Source organism: Gracilinanus agilis, chromosome 2 (genome assembly GCF_016433145.1).
Source record: "Gracilinanus agilis isolate LMUSP501 chromosome 2, AgileGrace, whole genome shotgun sequence".
In the NCBI taxonomy this organism is placed as follows: domain Eukaryota; kingdom Metazoa; phylum Chordata; class Mammalia; order Didelphimorphia; family Didelphidae; genus Gracilinanus; species Gracilinanus agilis.
The window spans coordinates 702,054,657-702,078,917 of NC_058131.1; the positions used below are offsets into that span (position 1 = coordinate 702,054,657).

General features: G+C 36.7%; 1 protein-coding gene across 1 annotated transcript in view; it reads left to right on the forward strand.

Moving 5' to 3' along the window:
* Window positions 1–24,261, forward strand: part of CTNNA3 (catenin alpha 3) — a 2,010,564-nt gene that overhangs the window by 1,224,019 nt on the left and 762,284 nt on the right. The window contains exon 9 of the mRNA XM_044660319.1: window positions 14,334–14,426. Coding sequence (XP_044516254.1) covers window positions 14,334–14,426 — 93 coding nt within the window. The remainder of the gene's footprint in view (window positions 1–14,333; window positions 14,427–24,261) is intronic.

A 24,261-nucleotide genomic window follows, 5' to 3' on the forward strand; every position in this document is an offset into this window, starting at 1 on the left:
TATATATATATATACAAATTAATATACTTCCATGTATATTAGTAGAGAAAGTTCCTCCTTGGAAGAAAATTATAAATTTATACACAGAAATAAATATATATTTACATATATACATACACAGATGTGGTTTATTACAGTAGAATCCTATATTTCAAGCTCAAAGGGAACTCATATGCTAATTAGTTTATTCCCTTTTGGTTTAAAAACATGGAACTAATGCCTCAGGAGATAAAATTCCTTTTTTTAGACTTACTTTTTGTTTAGAATCAAACTGGCAGTAAGTTGCTAAGGTAATGTTTGAACCCATGTCTTTATAACTCCAAGACTACCACTCTATGCATATAGCATGTTGTCTTCTTTCTATACAATATGCTGGGTCTAAAATTTGAGGTCCTTGGGAGTGGGTGTTTTTCTTTTCCTTTTTCAGAACAATGTCACCAATATAATTAGGATTTAATAAACAGATGCTGAAATAAATTGAGTAGAGCTGATGTGAGTGGAAAAAGAATGTTGTGTACCTGAGTACCATGATATCTGGACAATTTCATGAATTCTGTTAGTTTTTTAGTTGTTTTTTTTTTAAATATTCCTGCTCCTTCTTAGGCATTAAGGGAAGAGATTAGCTTTGTATTTTCTTATTAGGACCCTGACAATGTCATCCTGCTGGGAAACTGAGGTCCAAAAGTCCCAGATACCTTATGGCCAATGGATAGAGCATCTCTCTGTTCCCTCAGAAAACTCCTGGTGGTCCCATCTCTTCTCAGATTCACAAACCTCACATGCTTCTCCTTTGGGGATTCCAAGTTAAAAATAGAGAACTAATTTCCATTGAGATGCTTTGTGCTCCCTAATTCAAAGCTTGCATGTGTTATTTTGCGTCGATGTTAAAGATTTGCTGGAACTCTATGTTCCCAGTGAACAAAGGGGGACAGACACAGCTGAAAACTGTCCAGAACAGCTCTGTTCAATGTCCCAGGCACTGACAGACCTCCCTTAGGAATGTATTACATTCTTGTCACAAAGGAGACTTAACTTCATCCTCTTTCACTGGAGGATGGGTAACTTTCAGGAAATCAATTAAGACCTCTGTCAGGGACCCTGTCTTGATAAATTAAGTCCACAGAAACATGTTAAATCCCAGGATGATGGCAAATTGCTTTAGTTTGTGATCATTCAGCATCTAGATCGACAAAATGAATTTGTGGGCAATAGATGTTTTGTGATAAGAAAGTAATCAGACACATGACCCATGAACAAATTATGTAACTGACTTAATTGGGTTTTACTGAAATTTGGATGATGAGACATAGGATATAGGATTGAAAATGTCCTCAGGCATCATATTGTCCAAAACCCCATTTTACAGACAAAGAAATGAGGCCCAGAGAAGCAAAGCAGTTCATCCAAGGTCAGAGCAGATGGAAAGAAGGCTTATATTATTAGAAGGATGAATATGAATAGAGAAAACTATACAGGTGCTTCATTTTTTTTTCTTTTTTGGTTCTTACCTCAGATTTTATCAGTGTTGAGGAAATGAAGCATGAGAATCTACTACTTCCTCTAAAAATCACCACATTACAGAAACTTAAAGAACAGAATAGCAGAAGTTCTTAACGTGACGTCCATGAATTTTACAAACACATATACACAGTTCCTTTGTTCAATTCTGTGCATATTATTTGATGTATTTAAAGGCATGACCCTGAGAAGCAATAGGTAGGCTGCACCAGATGGTGAAAGAGGTACATCATACACTCCCAGACACACAATGTTAAGATCTCCTCTATTCAAAAGTTGTTAGGGTTCCTGAGGTAGTAAATGGCTTGCTTATGGTCCCAGTGACAGGTATATCTTGAATATAGGTTTTTTCAGAATCCGAGACCTGCTCTCTAAAAACAGTGCTATCCTAACTCAAACTTTTTTTAATTTCTGTTAAACTTCTAGTTAATTGAATCAACATTTCCAGGTTCTATAGTCATCATGACTAGTCCTTCCATCCTGCCTCACTATCCAATTCACTGGATAGTCTTTGAGAGTTGCTATAAGTGAAAAACAAAATCAATCAGCATTATTCAGTGGACAAACTGGAATGTATTCTATCACAGAAATGTGTCCAAGTCACAGGGAACCTTAGTGACAATTTAGTTTGATCTGTAGTTAAAAAAAGAATCCCTTTTACATGGTACTCACCAACTAATCATCTAGCCTTTTCTTAAAGATGTCAAGTGAGGCATGATCTTGTACCTCATCACAACTGGTTCCATTTTGAGATAGGTCAAAATTGTTAGGATGTATTTTCCTTGCATCAAGCCAATTTTCTTCTCTGAAGCTTTTCTATATTATTCCTATTTCTGTCTTTGGGAAGTCTTATCCATCTTCTACATCATAACACTTCAAATGCCTGAATGCAGCTATCATCTTCCCTTAAGTTTTCTACTCTCCAAGTTTCGACTACCCATATTTCTATCAAATGGTGCTTACATGCCATGGTCTCCAGCCCCTTCAGTATTCTTATTGCCCTTTCATGTTTACCTATATCCTTATTAAAATTTGGTACTCAGGGGGGCAGCTAGGTGGCTCAGTGGATTAAGAGCAGGCCTAGAGATGAGAGGTCCTAAGTTCAAATCTGGCCTCAGACACTTCCTAGCCATGAAATCCTGGGCAAGTCACTTAACTCCCATTGGGTAGACTTTACCACTCTTCTGTCTTGGAACCAATATGTAGTATTGATTCTAATATGAAAGGTAAGGGTTTAAAAATAAATAAAATGTGGCACTCAGAATTAAATGTGATATTCCCAAAAGAACAAAGACAATGGACAAGGATTCATGCCTCAAAAAGATTATACCAGCACTTTTTATGGTGAGAAAGAACTTGAAGCTTAGGGAATGTTCATCAACTGGGGAATGGCTGAGCATATTATGGAATATTAATGTAATGAGATATTACTGTACCATGAAAAATAATGGAAGGGATGAGTACTGAGAAATTTTGAAAGATTTTTATAAACTCATACAGAGTGAAATAAGCAGAACCACAAAAATGAAACATACAAATGCAATAACACAGTAAAAACAAATATAGAACAACTTACGATTGTGACCTGTGAAGATGGTAACCAACTATATATCCAGAGAACTGATTATGTTTTATGTTACCCACCTCCTGGTATAGAAGTATCAATAATGAGACATATTCTTTTGGACTTGATGAATGTGGAAATTTGATCTGTTTGACTATGTATGTTTTTCCTTCTTTTTTTAACTGCCTCTTTTAAATTGGAGGAGAGTGAAAACAAATGCTAGATTAAATAAATGTAAACTATTTTTTAAAAACATAGAATAATTCTCCACGTGTGCTCTGTCTAGGGCAGAATGCAAGGGAACTATCAACATCTTAGTATTGGGCATTAAGCTTTGGTGGGGCATTCTCAAATAGCAAGCATATACTCTAAACTTGAGGTCTTTACAATGTTAGACTGAAACTGTCACTGCTTCTGTTCTGCTGATCTGCACATCACAAGGCAGCATTAAGGCAGAACTTTTATGGAGAAGAAATCTAATTAGTGCAGGTTATGCTGTGGTAGCACACTTGAGTTTTTCCTTTACACTGACAAGGATCTGGTACTCTGCTTTGATTCCCTCTCCTCTCTTTGCAAGAGTTTCCTCTTTCTTAAGACAAAAGAATTGGCTTTTAATGTCTTGTCCTACTTAAAATGTTTGATAGTATGATATAATTTTGAGAGCTTTGGGTTTGACTTTTCAAAGCCGTGAGAACATTTGAACCACAATATTTAGGAACACTTATAGGTGTGGGTGTGTATTGTAAGGATGAAAAAGGGGTTTTATGGGTTCAATATGTTAAAGATGGTTGCCAGAGGATTGAACTATTATCAATCCTCAATTAAGAATAATCTCAAATCAAAATTGACTTTTATGGAATTTTATTTACATGAGAAGAGAGAGAGAAAGTACAGAAATAAGAATCTATCCCACTGATTAGTACAGGTCGTTCTTAACCCTCAGCCGAGGGTTAAAGGGCCTGAGGCCCAGAGGTGAATGGAGCAAACTTCATTCACAGAGTCTGTAAAAGGAAGTTTCTTAATAGAAGTTCAGGAAGATTCAGTCTTTAAACTCACCATGTGGAACAGTCTTGGTCACGAACCAGCAAAGCTCCCTCAGATCCCCTTCACCAAACCAGAATCCGCCTCATTCACTCAACTCCCTCTTTTAAAGGGGTCACATATACATCACTTCCAGTGCCTTCCCCTAGCTTGAGTGTCCAATCACAATAGATGCTTTCTCATAAAAAGCATAGGGGGCAGTCCGTTGATTCTGATTTGTTACTCACTCTAGCACACATGGGTTAGGACCTCCCAGAATTGGAAGGTGCTCTCACCTTTGGTGATTAAATCTAAAGATGGGCAGTGTAGACTTAATCTAATTATCACAGTATGTGATTATTTATATAATGGGTGATGTTGCTCATTGACAAGATGATTGTATGTTGGTACTATGATAGCTCTGTTATCTCATCTACATGGCTACTCTACTCAATGGTGCAACCAGTAGCCCATCCACTCATTTCCTTTTCCATTTCTTTAATATTTAATGTCCTCTTATATTAATGCATTTTATGATACATATTATCCATTATAGAATATAAAATATACTATATAAAGGATATATAAAATATGTATCTGATTCATATTTAATGTGTTTTTTTTAATAAAATCTTCACAGAAGATCTAAGAAACATCTGGAGGCCTTTTCATCTATTTTATTAACACTGAGTTCCCACAAAGTTAGCATTTGGTTACCTATTAGTTATATTTCCTTCTCACTGGATGGATCATTTCTCCTCCATATTTTGCTTGTACATCACCTTAATTTTATGTCCTTCCCTCTGTTGTTTCTAATTTTTTTCTATAGCTTGTTGCCTTTTAAATCCTACTGTATTTCTTAGTAACAACTCTGATATAAAAGGACAAGGACTAGGGAATTGGAGTCAAGTCACTTAACTCTACAGATAAGTCACAGGTAAGAAGCATCTGAGGCCATACTTGTACCTAGCTCTCACTCTAGGTCTAGCACTTTATTCACTGTGTCACCTAGCTGCCTCTGTATAGCCTGCTTGGACACTTTTTTTTTTTGCATGTTGTCTCCCCTATTAGACTGTGAGCTCCTTGAGGGCAGGGATAATCTTTGGCTTTTCATTTTATCACCATTACTTAGCATAGTGTCTGGCACATAGTCAATACTAAATAAATCCTTGTTGATTTGTTGACATCTTGCCTACCATATTCTTTATACTAATATTTTCAAATGACTCTTCACTGGTTATACAATGTCCTGCAGCCTAATTAATTTGATTCAATAAGAGCCAACTAAAAAATTTTAAGCATCTCTGTGTCTAATATTGGATCATCTCTTTAAGTGCTAGAGGGATTTGATGATTTAAATCCATACAATATTATTAGAAGAAAGCAATTGTTAAAAAGGGTGGCTTTACTTCAGAGAGAAGCTTGAGGTCCTTCAAAGGCCAGCCTCATTCCCCAAAGACTGGTGACAGCTCACTGCTGTCCTCTTGTTCAATTCTGAGCTCAGAAGTGATAACCCTCTTATGATGGAAATAGTGAGTTTTTGAAGAATGGCTCCAATTTTTGGAGAGCTGTTCATCCCAAATAAAGAATAAAGGCACTGTAAATCATCTGGCCCCAAAGGGTGAGTGTTATTGTCAGATACTGTGATTAATCAGAGACAATGGGTATAGGTTACTACTGCTATAAGTGCTGTTATTTAGAATCAATGACTTCTGCCAAAAGAAGGCATATAGCAATGGCTCAAAGGCATAGGGAAAGGAACAAACTGTTTGGTTTCAGGAACACCTAAGTTTAATTCATGTCTCAGGCATTTTCTGTGTGACCTTGAGCAAGTCACTTAAATTCTTTAGCTTAACTTTTCTTATCTGTAATATGAAAATAACAATAGCCTCTACCTCCCAGGGCTGTTATGAGGTTCAAATGTGATAAAGCATTGTGTAAACCATAAAGCACTATGTAAAAGTCAATTATTATTATTATCATTAGCCATATATTATACTTATTGAATTATCATTAAATTAATCATCACAATAGCACTTATATAACAATATTTTAAAAACATTTGCTATGCATTATTTCTTTTTGAATTTCAAAACATCCTGAGAAGTTGGCACTATTAGTAGGCCCATCTTATAGATGAGGAAACTTGGGAAAATAGAGATTAAATGATTTGTCCAGGTACATACTCTTATTAAGTGTTTGAGATTGCATTCAAACTCATGTCTATTTGACCATGTTCTAAGCACATGGTGCCCTGGGCCATATACTTGTTTGTATTAACCTGTTTGGGTACCTAATGTACTTTGTGAAATACATATCTGTAGATATACAGGAAATACAAATGCCTGCCACATGAAAACTTATATTTGGGTCCATACTGTAGGGAATAAATTCTTAATAAATGAAGTAATTAGAGATTTTTTGAAAATTAGGAATAAGTGGTTAGCTAGAAAGATAGGTTTGAATGAAGTAAGCTCCTTTAAATTCAGAGTGGAATCCTCAAGAGATGATGGGAAAATAATTCCCAGGTTCCCCTAGCAGAGGCAGTTAGGAATTCTAGACACTCTTTGAGTTTGAGGCTCAGAGGGTAGATAGTTGGTGGTTTTCCTCTGATATTCCTTGAGGATTTTGGAGATAGCTGGTTAGGAATAACATCTTGTGTTTGAGAAAGACTGAAGAAGGATTCAAAGACATAGTGGGTTTGACTCTAACTTTTCCCTGATTCTAACAGAGGGGGCAGAAGAGAACATCACTTCTGTAAACCCTGCAATGTCTGTTTTCCTATCGCAGTTGGAGCTTAGAAACTGGAGAGAGAGACAGAGAAGCTGAATTAATTATTTGAAGATACAATATAAGAATATTTATAATATGGAGTAGATTATGTAGTTAGAGATATATTTTAGATAGATTAAAGAGTTATAATGTAGGCCTAGTTTCCAGGCAGAAGATGCTCCTTGCGGAGTTTTTAGTTGGGATTTTTTGAGTTTTAGTTAGAATTCTTAGCTTAGGGAGATATATACATATAATCAATACATTTCATAATTTTCTTTCCTTTTCCTTTCCATGCATTCTTATAGTTATAATAAGTAGGTTTTTGTTTTTGTTTTTGTTTTTTTTTTAGTAACCAGTTTCAAATTTATTTCCTCAACCGCAAAGTCCAGCCATTTTTCCAGCTGTCATTAACTGGATAACCCTTAAACCTAATAGCTTACCAACAACTATTGGCAGTTATTGATACCAATACCAATCAATATAAAAGTCAATATTTGCCATAACAATAATAAACATTTGGAAATGATTTGTTGTAAGTGTTTAACTAGAGACATTCCTTAAATCTTAACTAAAAATGCTTTTAGAAAGTCCATTTCCTTTTGTAAGAAGCACAAATGCCAACAAATCCTGTTAAATTTTTACCACATATTGTATTGAAATAAAAAGGAAATTAGTTAAAAAAAATATACAATAATATTTCAGGAGGTGAGGATACAAAGATAGCAACAAAACAAGCTTGGCATTCAAGGAGCCTAGAGACTACTTAGAGGCAGGAAACAATGTTCATATGTAACTAAATTCAAACTAAATACAATATAATACATGATGATTTTAAGGAATGATATTATAAATACATGTGTAAATGAAGAAAAAGTGGCATGTGAGGAGTGGGAAAATTATTTTCAGTGGGGTATGATTATTAATAAAATTTCCAGATCTTTCTATAGTCACCCATAGTCTGGCACTGGTTCTGGGGCTCTTTTTGTTGTGCTTGGATTTTGTAAAAGCAGAGATTGCTTCATTCATCATCCTTATGGAGATTTGGAATGGACTGTGATCCAAAGATTAATATGGCTGAGAAATATGTCGCTAATCAGTCAAAACCTGGCAGTAGAAAAATATGGTTCTTTTCTGATTCATTTAACATTTTTATTTAGTAAAAACAACTCTCTTTGTTAGTAATGCTATAGAAATGTGAATTATGTTTCATTTACTCACACAATGTGGTAATGTGGAGTGAGGTTGGATGGTGTGATAGACAACGTCTTAGACAAGCAGAAAAAAGATCAGAATTCAGACATTTTTTTTCAGTGTGAACACTAACAAGATCTTTGACATCTCTTTACCTGTTCCATCATTTGTAAAATGGAGGTAATGCTACTTATTCTATCTCCCTAGTAGGGATGCCATGAAAAAATTCTTTGCAAATCACAAAACTCTTTATAAATGAGAATTATTATTAATAGCTATTACTAATTAACCAAGAATCACAGACTATGCCAAATTTGAAAGAAACAAAGTCATTTTGAATTGGGACAAAAGGGGAAAATCATTGAATGAAAAGAAATGCCTTTGAATTTATCTTTTTAAACTCATATAAAATGTCTTCTTTGATACTGCTTTGTTTTTTTATCCTTGGTTAAGGTCCTCCCATCTCTGGTGATTTGGTTACTCTTTTGTAAAATGAGAAAATTGTGGTAATTGCTGCCTACAGTCCTATCTGGTTCACTTTAATTTAACTGGAAAAAAAAGTCATTTACCTCATTCTATATACTATGTTTTAACATGTGTTCTTAATTTTTGATCCACAAAGTTGTTTTAAAAGTATTCTATTAACTATATATCATTATAGTCAATTTCCTCTGAAACCTATGTATTTTCTTCAAGTCATTCAAAAACATGATTCTGAGAAGGCATCAATAGATTTTACCAGATGTGTAAAATGGTCCATGACACAAAGATTTTGAACCCCTATATTATAATCAGTTTGATAGAAACCTTTTAGAGTAACTAATTAGAGAGAGCATGGACCTGTAGTCAGGAAGACGTGGAGTTTCAATCTGCCCTCGAACAGATTAATGTGTGACCCTGGGCAAGTAATTTAACCTATATTTGCCTCAATTTCCTAAACTCTACGGTGGATATAAAATAGCACCTATTTCCCAAGGATAATTGGGAGTATAAATTGATAAATTACTTTGCAAATCTCAAAAGATTATTATGATTATGATTATTATCAAGCATAAAGGCAATCTAGTCCAAATTTACCATTTTATGGCTAGAGAAAATAGACTCAGGAAGGAGAATTGTAAGGTCCTAAACCTAGGCAATAGAAGATCTAGGTCACTGTAATGTCCCTTGACTCTAAATCAATATATTGTTTCAACTACAATATGTTGCCTTGTAGTTATTTCAGAGGTCCATTTATTTTATTATTGGTGGAGTCAGGTAGAAGAAGTGAAAGTAGTAAGGGAGTTTCCCCTTCCAGCCCAAGACCTATGATTTTTTATTTATGTTAAGCTGTATATATATATATTTCTAATTAAGAGGGCAGCATTGAGGATGACTGTTAGCATATGTCAAAAGTATAAAAATGGAAGCCAAAAGGGAACATCACAAATAGGGGACACTGGGAAAAGCTATTCAGAGAACTGTGAACTTCAGCTAGAAGAGCTAGAAGGCAGTGTGCTACCATGGACAGAACAGGAACTGAACAACTGAATTTCAATCAGAGAATATTCATTCTAACCTTTGTTTTTAAAAAATAACAATAACTTTTATCTAGTAGTTATAGATTTCCAAAGTTATTTACTATATTTCTGTGAGTTATATGGCATAATTATGCCCATTTTATAGATGAAGAATCTGACACTCAAAAAAGTCAAGGACTTTGCCCGATGTTGTACATACAACCACTCAGTACGTCCACAAGGAATTCCTTAAACGATTAGAATTATAGGTTCAGAAATAGTGTACATACATGATAATGTTTTAGTTATTTTTGTTTACTTTGGGAACTCCTGGTAAGAAAACTCTTGCTATCAATGGAGATTGACAAGTTTCCTTCAAATTGTCATCCTTTCAGGTTGCTTGAAGCACTTAGAGGATAAAAAACTTCCTCATGCAAACCAGGATATATTAGTGTCAGTAACTGAGCACAAGTTTTCCTAATTTGAAGATTAAAGGCATCATACCACATTGCCTTTCAACATACATCTTCTATTGAAACAGTAGCAATGGTTATATAGAAATTGCCTTTAAGGAAGTAATACTTCAATTTGGATGACATTAAAGACCTTAGAATAGCACCCCTAACACTAATGCATTGTTGGTGGAGTTGTGAACAGATCCATCCATTCTAGAGGACAATTTGCAACTCTGCCCAAAGGGCTATAAAACAATGCATACCTTTGATCCTGTAATGCCACTACTGGGCCTGTATCCAGAAGAAATAATAGTAAAGGGGAAAGGACCTACTTGTACAAAAATATTTATAGTAGCTCTTTGTGTGGTAGCAAAGAATTAGAAATTGAGGGGATGCCCATCAATTGGTGAATAGATGAACAAACTCTGGTACATGTTGGTGATGGAATACTATTATACTATGAGAAGTTATAGGCAAGATGATTTTATAAAAATCTGGAAACATCTGCATGAACTGATACAGAGTGAAATAAGCTAAACTGGGAGAACATTGTACATAGTAACAGCAATTTTGTATGATGATCAGCTGTGAAAACTTAGCTACTCTCAGTAATGCACTGATCTGGACAATACTGAAAGCCTTATGTTTGGGGATACTATTCACCTCCAGAGAAAGAACTATTGGAGTTGGATGGATACAGATTAAAGCAAACCATCTTTCATGTGATTTTATATACAGTTTTGTCTTTGTATGAGTGTGCTCTTATAGCAGTGACCAATTTAAAAGTGTTTTGCATGATAATAAAAATTAAAAAAAGAATAGCACCCCTAGCTTTACCCTTTATCAGTTGTCTTGGGATGGAAGAAAACATGTCAATAACTTCCCAGTTCAAGTAAGTCCCTGTTTCACTGATAGTTGATCAGAAATGAATCTTGAAGCCTTGTGACCTTGGAGCTAACCAAGACCATGTGAACGAGACTTTCCTTGTTGCATTATTAAAGTGAGGAGTGTCCTTCCAAAGTCCAATCATGTAGAGAAAGCTTTGATTGCAAAATATGTAGATCAAACCAAAGGGCTCTGTTCCATTAGGGCTATATTAAAAGTAATGCAATAAAAAGAGGGGCGAGCCAATAAATCTATGTATTTAGCAACATATTGGAAACAGGAACATGTTTGTGGGACTTCCAATAGGACTTAAAAGGCACACTGGTTGGTTTGCTCAGCTTGTTATTTATGTCTGGCATCCCTTACAATGTGTGTAACACATCTGAGCTATCAGCAGTGAAAGCTACATGACATTGGCTAGTTTTTAAAGTGTAAAATTATTTCCCAGGGAAGCAGGGATAAGTTGTGACTGGGGAGCTATCTAGGAAGTAACTGGGTCCAGATTGGTGTCTGAATCACACTGACTTTGTGACTCCACACAGATTGCTGCATCTCTGTATTCTGGGGGCAATTTTCTAAAATTAGAGGTTGCTGAGAAGGTGGCAACAACCTTCATTGGAGGAGAACGTTTCCTCTCCTGGGAATTCCATATTACATAAAACCACAGGTGCCATCCCTCTCACTATAATTTACAAGAAGCATTATTTTCTTAATATCCTGAAATACCTAGAGATATGACCCTATTCTGGTTATGTTGATCTACTTGGCAGCAGTTATGGGGAGGAACACACTGAAAAAAAATCTTGGCTTCAGAGTCATAGGGCTAGAATTATGAATCCATCTTGGATAGTACAGGGCATTATAGTAAATGCTTCGTAAGTAATTGACTGATATCCTGAAGCTCCAGTCACCTGCGGTTCTTTGGCAAATCCTTGAACTTTGCTATTCCTCAGGTTTCTCATATATGAGTGGTTCCCACTTCTTGACACGGAAGGGCCCTTCAAGCTCCAAAGTGATGGTCCTATATAAAATTAGAGATTTTGTGTTTATCACTTGTTGTCAGTTTATAACCTAGGGGAAGCTGGAGAAGAGAGACTCATGAAGTAGAGAAGCATAGAGATAGCCTCTTTGCTAATGGGGTAGCTATGTAATATAATGGTTAGAGTGCTAAGTCTGTAGTCAGCAAGATAAGAGCTAAAATGCAGCCTCAGACACTTATTAGCTGTGTGACAGGGTGTCTGAGCTTTTCAGGAAGGAATAGTGCCTCTGGGGTGAGGACCTGCTGAGCCATTTTTAAGGCTATTCCTCCACCTTTGGTGTTTATCTTTCACCTACCTCTCACCCGTGACTTCAAGAAACTGTAGCATTCATAGCATCCATACCCTACTTGAACTGTCTCAACAGATGGGCTAAACCAGGATAAAGGTAACGGATAGGCCTCAACCCCATCAGTGAATTGGGGGGGATGTCTATTCTAAGAATGTAAAGACTTACCCCAGAGGAATGGGTGGATGAGAATTTTATTCCACTAGCCATACATATAGCTAAAGCAGGAGTTGCGGATTGCTTCAAGTTTGGTCACACATGAAGATACCCCAACATCATTTACTGAATCTTGGACCATTTGTAGTTGTCTTGACTTTTGTCCTGCCATTGTACTTCTATGGAAGAGAGAGTTAGAGTGACCTCTTTGTGCAACTCTACCTCACTTAAATTCGGTCTTGCATAAATCAAGACATCACCTGTTATCCATAATGTCTATGGTCCTTTTCAAAAATGAAGGATGAATAAGAACAACACCTGTATGACTTTCCATAATTTATTTAAATCCCCTTCCTCAGTTTTCTCCTCTGAAAAACAGGAATAATAGCAACACCTACCTCCTAGGGTTGTTGCAAAGACCAAATGAGATAATACTTGTAAGGCACTTAGCACTGTGCCTGACACATAATAGGCATTTAATGAATACTTATTTCCTTCTGCCTAATGGAAGCTAAGTGGCACAGTAGATACAGTTCTAGGCCAGAAGTCAGAAAAAAACTCATCTTCATGAGTTCAAATCTGGCCTCAGAAACTTACTCTATGTTGACTTTGGCCAAAATTTTAAAGTCCATTTACTCGAGGAGATGGAAAACTACTTTAGTGTCTTTGCCAAAGAAACAAAACAAAACAAAACAAAAAACCCAAATGGAGTCACAAAGAGTCACATGCAATTGATAATGACTGAAGAATGGATGTGTTAGGAATTTATTAGTAAATAGTGAGTTTTTGTAACAGATGTAAGGCAATCTTTTTTTTTAAATAGTCCTTTTATTGATTAATAATAAATTTTAGTTTCTAAAGGCAACCCAATAAGATAAGAAACCATTCTAACTTAGAATCTTAGATAATTACCTGGAGCTCAGACTGATTGGTCTGGGCCTGGGCCAGCCAGATTTAGGACTTGATCCTCTTTCACTCCAAGACTAGTACTCTAGTTCCTAGGTCACATGCCTAATCAGTAATTATGGCAACTGAAGGAATCGCTGGCCCAGTTTATACTTGCGTTATGATCATGAGTTGTAGAGTGAGAGAACTTTAGAAGTCATCCAGGCTAACTCCATCACTTTATGGAGGAAGATGCTATGGTCTTGAGAGGTCACAGGATCACAAACTTAGAGGCAGACGAGACTTCAGAAGTGATCTAGTCCACCCCCCTCCTTTTACAACTCCATTATTTCACAGATTGGAACCCTGAGAGGTGGTGACTTAGCTAGGGTCACATAGATAGCGAGAGTCATAGTCAAGAATTCAGGTCTTTATATTCCAAATCCAGCACCCTCTCTGTCTCCCTCCTCATCCCCATTCCCATGCAGCCTCCCCTTCAAGCCACTGAAGCTTCAAACAATAATAGCAGAGTAGAAAAAAAAGAGAAAACAGGGGAATTTAATTAACATTTATTTGTCCAGCCCTGTAGCCTATTTGATACTGAATAAAACATGGAGAAAGACACAGTCACTGCTTAGTACAATTTAAGTATGCGTAATAGACCTCTGGGAAGTAATAAGCCAATTAAAAACATAAAATAAACCATAGTCATATGAGATTCCAAGTATCTATTAGCATTCAAACCACGGAACAGAATTATTTTCAGTCCCATAGTAAGGGAACCTAGACACATCTTCTCAATATGAATTAGTGGTGGAATACCAAGAGACTGAGTATTATTATAATTCCCTCAATTCTCTAGAACTATTTGGGTTCCTCTTTTTTAGTTAGGTCCGATACAAAAAGACTTTTTAAAAATAAATTTGGGTTGTATTTTTTAGGTTTGAGATTTTTAATGAATTTCCATATTCTTTTGCCTGCTTCATATAACAGCTGTTTTGTGTTCTTCTCTATGATAGAGAAATAATGACTTACATTTGGGTTTCTTTGCTTCTCTTTTAGGTGGCTAACCTTGCTTGTTCCCTGTCTGCAAATGAAGATGGAATTAAAATTGTCAAGACAGCAGCCAGTCATATGGAAACATTGTGCCCACAGGTAGGGAGAGTAAATGTTGATTATCCTCAGCAATAAAATGGCTATCAGTACTGTGTACTTCAACCAAGAGGTAAAGACTAGGGTTAGTTCATTGAAGATTTTTCTAAGGAGCTGATATCAGTGTGTGTGCTTCCTCCTCAAAGATTTCCTTATTCTACTGAACACTGATCTCCTTAAACCTTATAGTCCTCAGTCCTTGCCAATGAAGACAGGCTCCTTCATTAGACTCCAACCCAAACATCTTATTATGGTGCCTATCTTTCAGGTCCTAGTCTCCACTCTCCAGTGTCATATTGATCTGGATGAGTCTTTATCCATGACAGGTTACCCTTTATCCCATTAAACCAGTGATTCCCAAAGTGGGCGCCACCGCCCCCTGGTGGGTGCTGCAGCAATCCAGGAGGGCAGTGATGGCCACAGGTGCATTTATCTTTCCTATTAATTGCCATTAAAATTAAAAATAAAATTATTTTCCAGGGGGCTAAGTAATATTTTTTCTGGAAAGGGGGCGGTAGGCCAAAAACGTTTGGGAACCATTGCATTAAACTGTACCAACATGGGGCAACTATAGAGAGAAAGGCATAGAGTCAGAAGGACCTGGCCCCAGACATTTCTCATCTTTGTGACCCTGGGCAAATCACTTAATCCTTATTGCCTAGCACTCAATGCTCTATTGCCATGGTGCTGATACTTAATATTGATTCTAAGATAGAAGGTAAGAGTTTTTTAAAAATGTAGCCACATATGCTTTGATCTCAGTTCCATCCAATTCAATACCTCTCACTATGGAACTTCCTTTTTCCTATTCATTCTAAACTTTTCACACTCTTTTACAATACTGGCACAGTTTTCTGGCCCAAAACTCAGGCAAAAAAATATTTCAAAGATCTTACTCTCTGTTATATCTATGATTATCTTTTCCTATGACCTACTTCAAATGCTCATGATAATATTGATTTGAATTCTTTCTCTATTGATTCATTTTGCAAGCTATGATGAATGAAATGATATTCTGGGTATGAAAAAGCAATTTATTTACTAGACTAGCAATAATCAATAGATTAATGGCCATTGATTCTCTCCAAAAATCAAAGACAATGATCAGGGTTTTGGGTGATCTTAAATGTACCTTCCAGTTTATCACATCAACAAAAGATGGAGGTCAGCTGAGAAATCACCCTGGTCATGAGATTTTAGCAGCCTCCCAGCTTGTGATCTCATGATTTATGACAAATTTACTGATCCAAGTAAGAAAAGCCTCCTCACTTTGGTCAGGTTTAAACTTCATAAGCTAAGTTGCTTGCAACCTCAATAAGGAGGACAAAGGACAGAAGCTCCTGGCTAGTATCTGGTTTAGATTAGATTCTCTCTGAAGAGTGAAGAGATTTAAATTCTCAGCTAGGTGAGGTCCATCCCAATTTAGCAGATATCTTAGAGCATGCAATGGCATTTTTAGGACTGTCCAGCAAAGACATCCTTTATAGTCAGAGAATGGAATATAAATTGATATTGATAATCAAATAATGAAATATAAAAATTAATTTCCCTCAAACACCACAGTGCCTTAAAGGAACATTTTATGAGCACCCAGGCCTCCAAATTGAAAAAAAAATTAAAACCAAGAAAAATGTTAGCCACTGGCCTACTGTACCACTATACTGTACTATGTATTGCAGTATAGTTCCATAGTGATTCAATCATTCCCTCTAAGCTTCAGTTTCCTCATCCACAAAATAGGATTCATCAAGCCTATATTACCCACTTCATGAGGTTGTTCTATGGCTTAAATGGGATTATTTGTATAACTGGACTGTGAATGTCAGTTCTTGTTGTTATTCTACATAGAGGACAGTATAAAGAGAATAACTGGATTCTAAGAAGCCCTCCTTAGACTTTTCATATGTTTGGGGAGTATAACATTTAAACACTCCCAAACTGCACTAACTTTCAGACTCCTAGCCTATTAGTCCTATCTCTGCACTGTGTTACTCCTTATATTTTTTCAAAACACTTTGACAAATTGTCTTTTAAAGGATATTCAGAAACAAGATCCCAATATTTAGATCTATGCCCTATTCATGAACTTTCTACTTTAAAATAATAATAGCAAAGGTCTCAAAAAATTATAGTAACAGTCCTTGAACAGTTTTCAAAAATAGATTGACTGATTTGGGGAGAATAGAGATGGACGAAGGCTTTAACATAAAAGAATATATTTTGTAGGGTCATATATTTAAAGCTAAAACTAGACTTAGTGTTTATCAGTTTCCATCCCAGTATATTAGAGGAGAACTTGAAGCCTAGACAGTGTAAGTACTTGTTCAAGGACAAAGAAGGAAAATGTAAGAGAGTTGGGGTATGAACATAGGTCCCAGGACTCTAAAATCACTACTCTTTTCTCTGCAATTAACTACTGGTTTCCCAAACCTAGCAGTATTTGTTTCTAGCTGAAACAAGTCCATAAGTCAGTCTTTCTGCAAGAAACCTTTTCCAGACTTTAACGCAATATCTCCTTCCTATGTCTTGCTTGTGCATAGTTCCTTGTTTGTTGCTTCTTTTAGATTATCAGCTTCTTGAGGTCAGGATCTGTTTTTACTTTCTACCTCCCATCATTTTTTAGATCAATGCCTGGATCTTAGTAACTACTTAATGAAGATATGTTGACTTGATTTGCCTTGTAATATGCATGTGGTCCTGGGGTTACAACAATAAAAACCAATCCTTGTTCCTAGGGAGTTTATAATCTACTGGAAAAGCCAAAATTGTTCAATTCAATCCATTTACCTGGTAGTTGGGGAAGTTACCTAAGTCCCAGAAAAGGTTCCTCCATGGTATAAAAGTATCTTGGCTGCCTCTGATAAACATTTTTTGATGAATAAATTGATCAGTTGATGAAATGTGACTTTTAGTAGTTCTATGCTATTATTTTCTTGGGCACAAACAACCCTGGTACTTTACAAGAGGCTCCAATCTGATTAAGATATAAAATGTAGCAACTTTCAGACATTACCAAAACAAGGGCATTGGGCCATCTCATGCAGATAGAGAAATATCACCTGATTTTACATATTGCTGTGATCTAGGAGCTGTCATCACTGAGAAGTGAGAGTACTTCATTTTCCAAACCTCTTGTTCTCAAAAAGCAAATTTGCTTGTTTCCTTTCACATGCCGTACATGAGGATGGATGCTTCAGCATGCAACTTGACTCTATGAGACTGAAATAAGCTGAAGTGGCTGCTTTCTTTGGGCTTTCAGTATTTTCTGCCTATTGTCATTGCTATACATCTTGCTTCTGTGATGGTAGTTTTCAGATAATGATAGACAGACAGATAAGGGATAGACAAATAGGTAGGTGATAGACACAAATAAATACATAGATTGAGACAGACAAATTGACAGATAAATAGGTAGATTGATAGATAGATGGATAGATAGATGAATGGAGAGACAGATGGAAGGATGGATGAATGAATGAATGGATGGATGGATGGTGGATGGATGATAGAGTTCTCAATGCTCAGAGGCAGTTTGGTAATAGGAATGCACAATTAGCCTTGGATACATGAAACTGTGGGTTTGAGTGCTACTTCTGATATATATTGGATGTGTTACCCTAGTTAAGTCATAACTTCTCAGTCCTCCACACAGCTCTCAGATTGTACATCATTCAATAGTTGCCAGTGGCTCATCATCACTTGTAGAATCAAATACAAACAGCTTGATGGGGCTCTTATATTTCTTTCTAACTAGCCCCCAACCTACTTTTGCAGCATCCTCACATGTTATTTTCTATCCTGTATTCTCTAGACTAGGCAGACTGATTTTCTTGCTATTCTCACAATTTCATTGTTGCTCAGTCATTTCAGTTGTGTCTGATTCTTTGTGACCCTATTTGGAACTGTTTTTGCAACAATGTGGTTTGGCATTTCCTTCTCCAGCTTATTTTATAGAGGGGGAAGATGGGATAAATAGGGATAAATGACTTGCCCAGGGTTAGATAACTAGTAAGTAATTGAGGCTAGATATGAACTAATGAAGAAGATTCTGGATTCCAAGTCCAGAGTTGTATCCTGTACCATCTAGCTTCCCTATGTAAGGAATTTAAATTAAGGGTTTGACTAAAATAAATGAGAATTTTAAGATGATACTGTGGTTACCAATGTAAAAATTAATACAGCCCAAGTCAAAATGACTTTCAGTAGCTTTATTTACAAAGAAGGTGGAGAGAATGAAGTAGAGAAATGTGAAAGAGGGTAGAGTAAGAACTCTAGCTTATCATCTAAATGATGCACTGGTCCCTGACTCAATCCATGCAGGGATCATTAATCCCTCAGTTGGAGGACTTGGTGTTGAATTAAACAAGGATTCAACCCACACGGCATCCTCCAAGAAGGGGAGGCCTCTCTGGAACTAGTCTCTCCAGAAATCTGGAAAGAAGTGTCAGCTTTTCACTGACCAGAAGAAGATCCAAAGGGAGAAGATCCAGGAGCAGTCTTATGAGAAGCAGTTCAAGAGCTAGAGTCCCAGGTCCAAGTGAAGGCAAAGACAAAAGTCCCAAGGTGAAGTCTTGAAGGAGAAAATCCTTCAATCCAAAAATTCAGAACAAAGACCTCTTGGATAAGAAGTTCATCATCTTTTATAGCCCTTTTTTATGTCCCTTCCTGTCCCTTCCTCCAATTTATGAGGACCAATTGCAGTCTTTAAATTTACTTAGCACTGTCTAGGGGGTGGTCAGTCATTTCTGAATTGTCACCCACTTTAGCAAGTGGCTTGTGGACATCCCTTACTTAGTGTTAAGTAGAGATGTTTTCAGTTTTTGTTGATTAATTTAAAAATAGGCAAGGAGACAGTCTATACCAGTGGTTCCCAAACTTTTTTGGCCTACTGACCCCTTTCCAGAAAAAAATATTACTTAGCACCCCCTGTCACATACTATCACCACCCCCTTACAGTTATTCACCACCCCCAAATGCACCTGTGGCCATCCCCGCCACTCTATAGCTGCAGCACCCACCAGGGGGTGGTGGCACCCACTTTGGGAATCACTGGTCTATACCATCTTCACACCTAGTTCCTTAGACATGATACTTCATGTTCCTTCTCCATAGCTTTGCCTTGATTGTCCTTCTTTGCTTATATTTTTTAGTCTAGAAACTCAGATCAAATTTTACGGGATGCATTTAGCCTTCTGTGAATCCCCAGATTTCTCTGTTCTTTTCCCCAGATTTCTTTGTACTTATTTGAGGTATAGTTTGCATGGACTTATGTGTTTCTACAAACTTAACTGTTCCCTAATGAAATGTTAACTCCTTGAGGATAGCACCCTTTTTAATAGACCTAGCACCTAGACCAGTGCCTCATAGGCACTTAATAGGAATTTGTTGATTGAAAGATCTAGGGAAGTGATTTCCAAAGATAGTTCCCAGCATTAATGAAATTACAGCTTCAAATGAACAAAGGTTTTAAAAGAGAGAAAGCCATGTAATAGCAATTAGTTTAGGCAACCACAGCCCCTCCAAAAAGGGGTCCCCAAAAGGTAAATTATGGTCTGTTAGCTAATCACCCTTCAGTCACTAAGTCTATATTCCTTAAAAATCTTTTCTAATACCTGCCTTGACTTAAATACCACTGACAGAGGCTTTGAGAACCCATTTTTATGCCTATCTATCCTGAGACATCAATCAGCTACTTAAGCTAAAGATTTATTTTACTGGCTAATGGCAATTAAACTTTATTTATCATCTGCAACATAGAATGAATTGGAGTTTGCAGCAGTTCCTTTGGTAATTTGGATTTGATTCCTTTTTTTCAGAATGATTTTATGATTCTATGATTTTAATAAGATTTACTGAAATTATAATCTTCAGATAGAATCTCAATGCTCGAGATCAGGGATTGCAGTGATTTTGTCTTTGCATCCCCATGGATTAGCTCAGAGTCTGGCATATCTTAAGGGCTCAGTCATTTTTTCTGGATTGATTGACTTGCACATGTATATAGTCTCAGTGACATTTTGCATACCTAAATTAAAAAAATCAATTATATATCCCAATAGAAATCATTGTTGGCATTTGTTTAGCCCTTTACAAATGTTATTTCATTTGTTTCCCACAAAAGCCGTGTGCTACAGATGCAGCTACCATCCTCATTTACACTTGGGGAAACCAAGATAGACAATGGTGAAGTGATTTGTCTAATGTGCAGCTACTAAGTTTCTGAGGCCAGATTTGAACTCAAGTCTTCCTGTCTTCCTCTATCTTTCTCTAAAAAGGATTTCAAACATCATCAAGAGTAATTCAGCAAGATGGATTCAATTTCTATTATGCCACTATAATATCAGGCAGATACTATCCATAGTCACGAATCTTTATTGGTTAGGGTGTTTCCATTCTTACTTTGAAGATGAGGCAGAAATGAAACTGCTAGCAGGCTCCGGATATTACTCCAAATTGAGAAAGTCCGTGACAGCTTCTCCTCGAAACTTTGCTTTGAAGGTTAATATGAAAACAGACCTGTGACCATATGCCCTTCAAATCACTACAGGCTTTATAGCAATACCATCTCTCACCAAAGCCCCTTTCAAAAGCCACATCCTTCAATTTATCTTCTCTTTTGTTGTTACCAGTTATTGTCATTTTCTGTAGCCCTGCAGATGAAATGAACCTGGGGTCTTGATTTCCTTTAGGTTTCTCCTTTTTATCCTTCAAACTTGGTAATGCCGGTGACCCCAAACACTCAAGTTTAGCTTTTGAAGTCTTTTCCAGGCTATTACAGTGGGGGCAGAATGGTTTCCACTTGGAACTAGAAGGTCAGACTTTTCAATTGAATCTGTGCCTGTTGGAGAACAAATTGGTGAGGAGGTAGGGCCAAGGAGAAGAGAGATTAAAAAAATTTTTTTTGAATGACTTTGAAGAAATACAGTTTTGTTATAGATTTGATTGATTCCTTTGAGAAGTCTTTGTCTATTGTTGAGACATTCTCTGAAAGAAGACATCTTGAAAGATAACTGAGAAAGACAGAAACTGATTGTAGCCTTCAATACTGAAGGGTAAAAATTCAGATAGAATGTGATGGTAGCCTGAAAGGTCAGAGAAATGATGCAAGACTGGTTGTTCCAAAAGAAAGGGTGTATTAAAGTTGGAGAATGAGAGAAAGTAGGTCAAAACCCAAGGAGGGAGGACACTGAAAGCATCATGGAAGGTGAAAGAGTTTTACAAATATTCTAGTCTAGGTAGTACAGTAAATAGAACTCTGGACCTGGAGCTAGTAAGACCCAAATTCAAATTATATTTCCCAAACTGTGTAACTTTGGGATTAATATTTATCTGCCTCAGCTTCTCAAATTTTATAATGGGCTTACTATTAGCATGCATTATCCAAGGTGGTATATATGGGTTGTTTCAGAAGAATTAGCACCTCTGGTAGGAGAGCTTGCCAAGCCCTTTGCAGAGTTGCTCATCTACCTTTGGGGTTTACCTGTCACCCAAATCTCACCTATAATTCTGTAAGGGTTAAAAATGGTTTGACTAAATTTATGAGTAAAAAAAAATGATTATTCTGGTAGCCATTTATAAAATTAACTCTTAAGTCACAAGACTGATTAGTAGCTTCATTAAAACAAGGTAGAGATAGTAAAGGGGGAAATGTAGGAAGGAGATAGAAAACATTGTCTAGCTAAATACCCTACAATTGCCAATCTGAAGAAAGCCAGCTCAACTCTGACAAAGGCTCCTTCAAGACCCAGTCTCCAACCAGAAGTCACAGTAGTCTCTTCAGCAAGAATCTTGCCAGTGCAAAATCAATCTCCAAAGCAGAAATCCAAGACAGAAGAATCCCTCCAACACAGAAGACCCTCCAATTCAGAGACATCAATGCAGAAGTCCTCCCTCAGCAAGAGCCACCAAGGCAGTAGAAATAATCAGAATGTCCTCTGCTGGTTCTCATAAGCAGTTTTCTCCACATCGCTTCCTGTCTCTCTGTTTTTTCCTTCCTTTCATTGTGGTCTGGCCTATCACATCTCAGGAACCTATCAAAGTCTCTCAATTTGTGTAGCACTGCTGGGGGTGGGTTGGGGGTGGTAAGGAGTGCTTGTGGTCTTTTAGGACTAAGTATTAATGACTAAGAAGTTCTAGCATCATCTAGACCAGGGGTCGGCAACGTATGTCTCTCGAGCCATAAAGTCAATTTTTTTTTTCAGGCGCTATTACAAGAGCTCGCACTGTGAGCACTGGACGCCTCTGACGAAATTACATTTTAAAAAATGTGGCGTTTATGGATTTCATGTCCAAAAAGGCTGCCGACCCCTGATCTAGACACACCTCAGTAAATCTGTCTTGATAGGTAGGCTAATTCAGGATGAGGGAACCAATAGGTCTCAAATCCATTGGTGAGTTGGAGTGGAGATGTTCACTGCAAGCATGTGCAGAGTTCCTCCAGCAGAATGGGCTGAGAACAATTTGTTCCAATGGTTAAAGGAGGCTGAAGCAAGGGATGTGGCATGCTTAGAGCTTGGTCAGACATTGAAAATGGCCAAGATCATCTACTGCACTCTGAACCATTGCCAATTTTCCTGAATTTCATCTTGCCACTGGACTTCAATGACTCTGGATGAGAGAGGGAGGCTGAAAATTTAGTGCATCTTTGCCTCACTTAAATCCAACACCTACTCAAGTCAAGATATTACCATGTGATGTGATGCCATTGGAAATCTGAAACAAAGGATGAAAGATTGCAAAGTTATTATGAGGAAATATTTGTAAAGTGCATAGTACAGTGCATGACATATAGTAGGTACTATATAAATGAATATTCTTTTCCCTTTTTTCCTAGTACTACCTCTTAAGTTTACAGGGAAGGAATATGAAAACTAGAAAGATGAAGTTATTTTCCCAAGGTCAAACAGAACCAAAAGATCCTGAGCAGCACAAAAGTTTAAAGTTGAATTTAATTTTTTTGGTTATTGATTTTATTTGATATCAAATGACCTAGACTTTTAAAAATAAGTTTAAAATATTCTGTTTTTATTTTGTATTTGTGCATAAGGTATTTCCTCTTTATTGTGTTGTAATCAAACACACACAAATCACTGGGGAATGTTAGTAGTATTTGTTGCCTCGATTTCATTTTTAGTTCTGTGCTCAAAGAAAATAAAACAATGTTTTCTGTTACTCTAATAAAGACATTACTAATCGCTTTGCAACACCTCCCAAAAATGAAGCATTAAGATGATGGATAGATAGATAGATAGATAGATATAACATATGAAGCACACATACCACTGAAAGAATTAGTTTAAATCACAAATTTAGAATCTGATTTGATATCCTAAATATGACTCAGTTTGCATTCTTTTCAGAGATGTCATTTCTCTTTAGAACTCTGCTCAAATACATGTAAGAAAACTGGCAATATGGGTACAATTTTTACTCACAAAATCCAGGCATTCCATTGGCTTCCTGGGAAAATTACTAAATCAATCATATTCCCACATCTTCATGCCTGGCTGATTCTGTAAGGAGCAGACTTTCTTCAATTTCTCCTTGCTGCTATAAACTATAAAGAAAATCCCCCAATAAGCCCTCTGCCTAACTCTACATTAAGTTTCCTGAATGTTTTTAATGCCTTTTAACCCTCATGAGGCTTGGCTCTTACTGCTTCATAGGTTTATCGCTTTTACCAGTGTGGAATTTTAATTTAAATTTTATTCATCACCTTATAATGGAGACTGGTTGCCTGAATATTTCTATTAGCTATTCCCCTTAATAAATCCTTTGGCCATGGAAGTTGGGTGACTTCTCCAAGGTCACTCAGTAGACTAGCAGCAGAGGAGAGAAT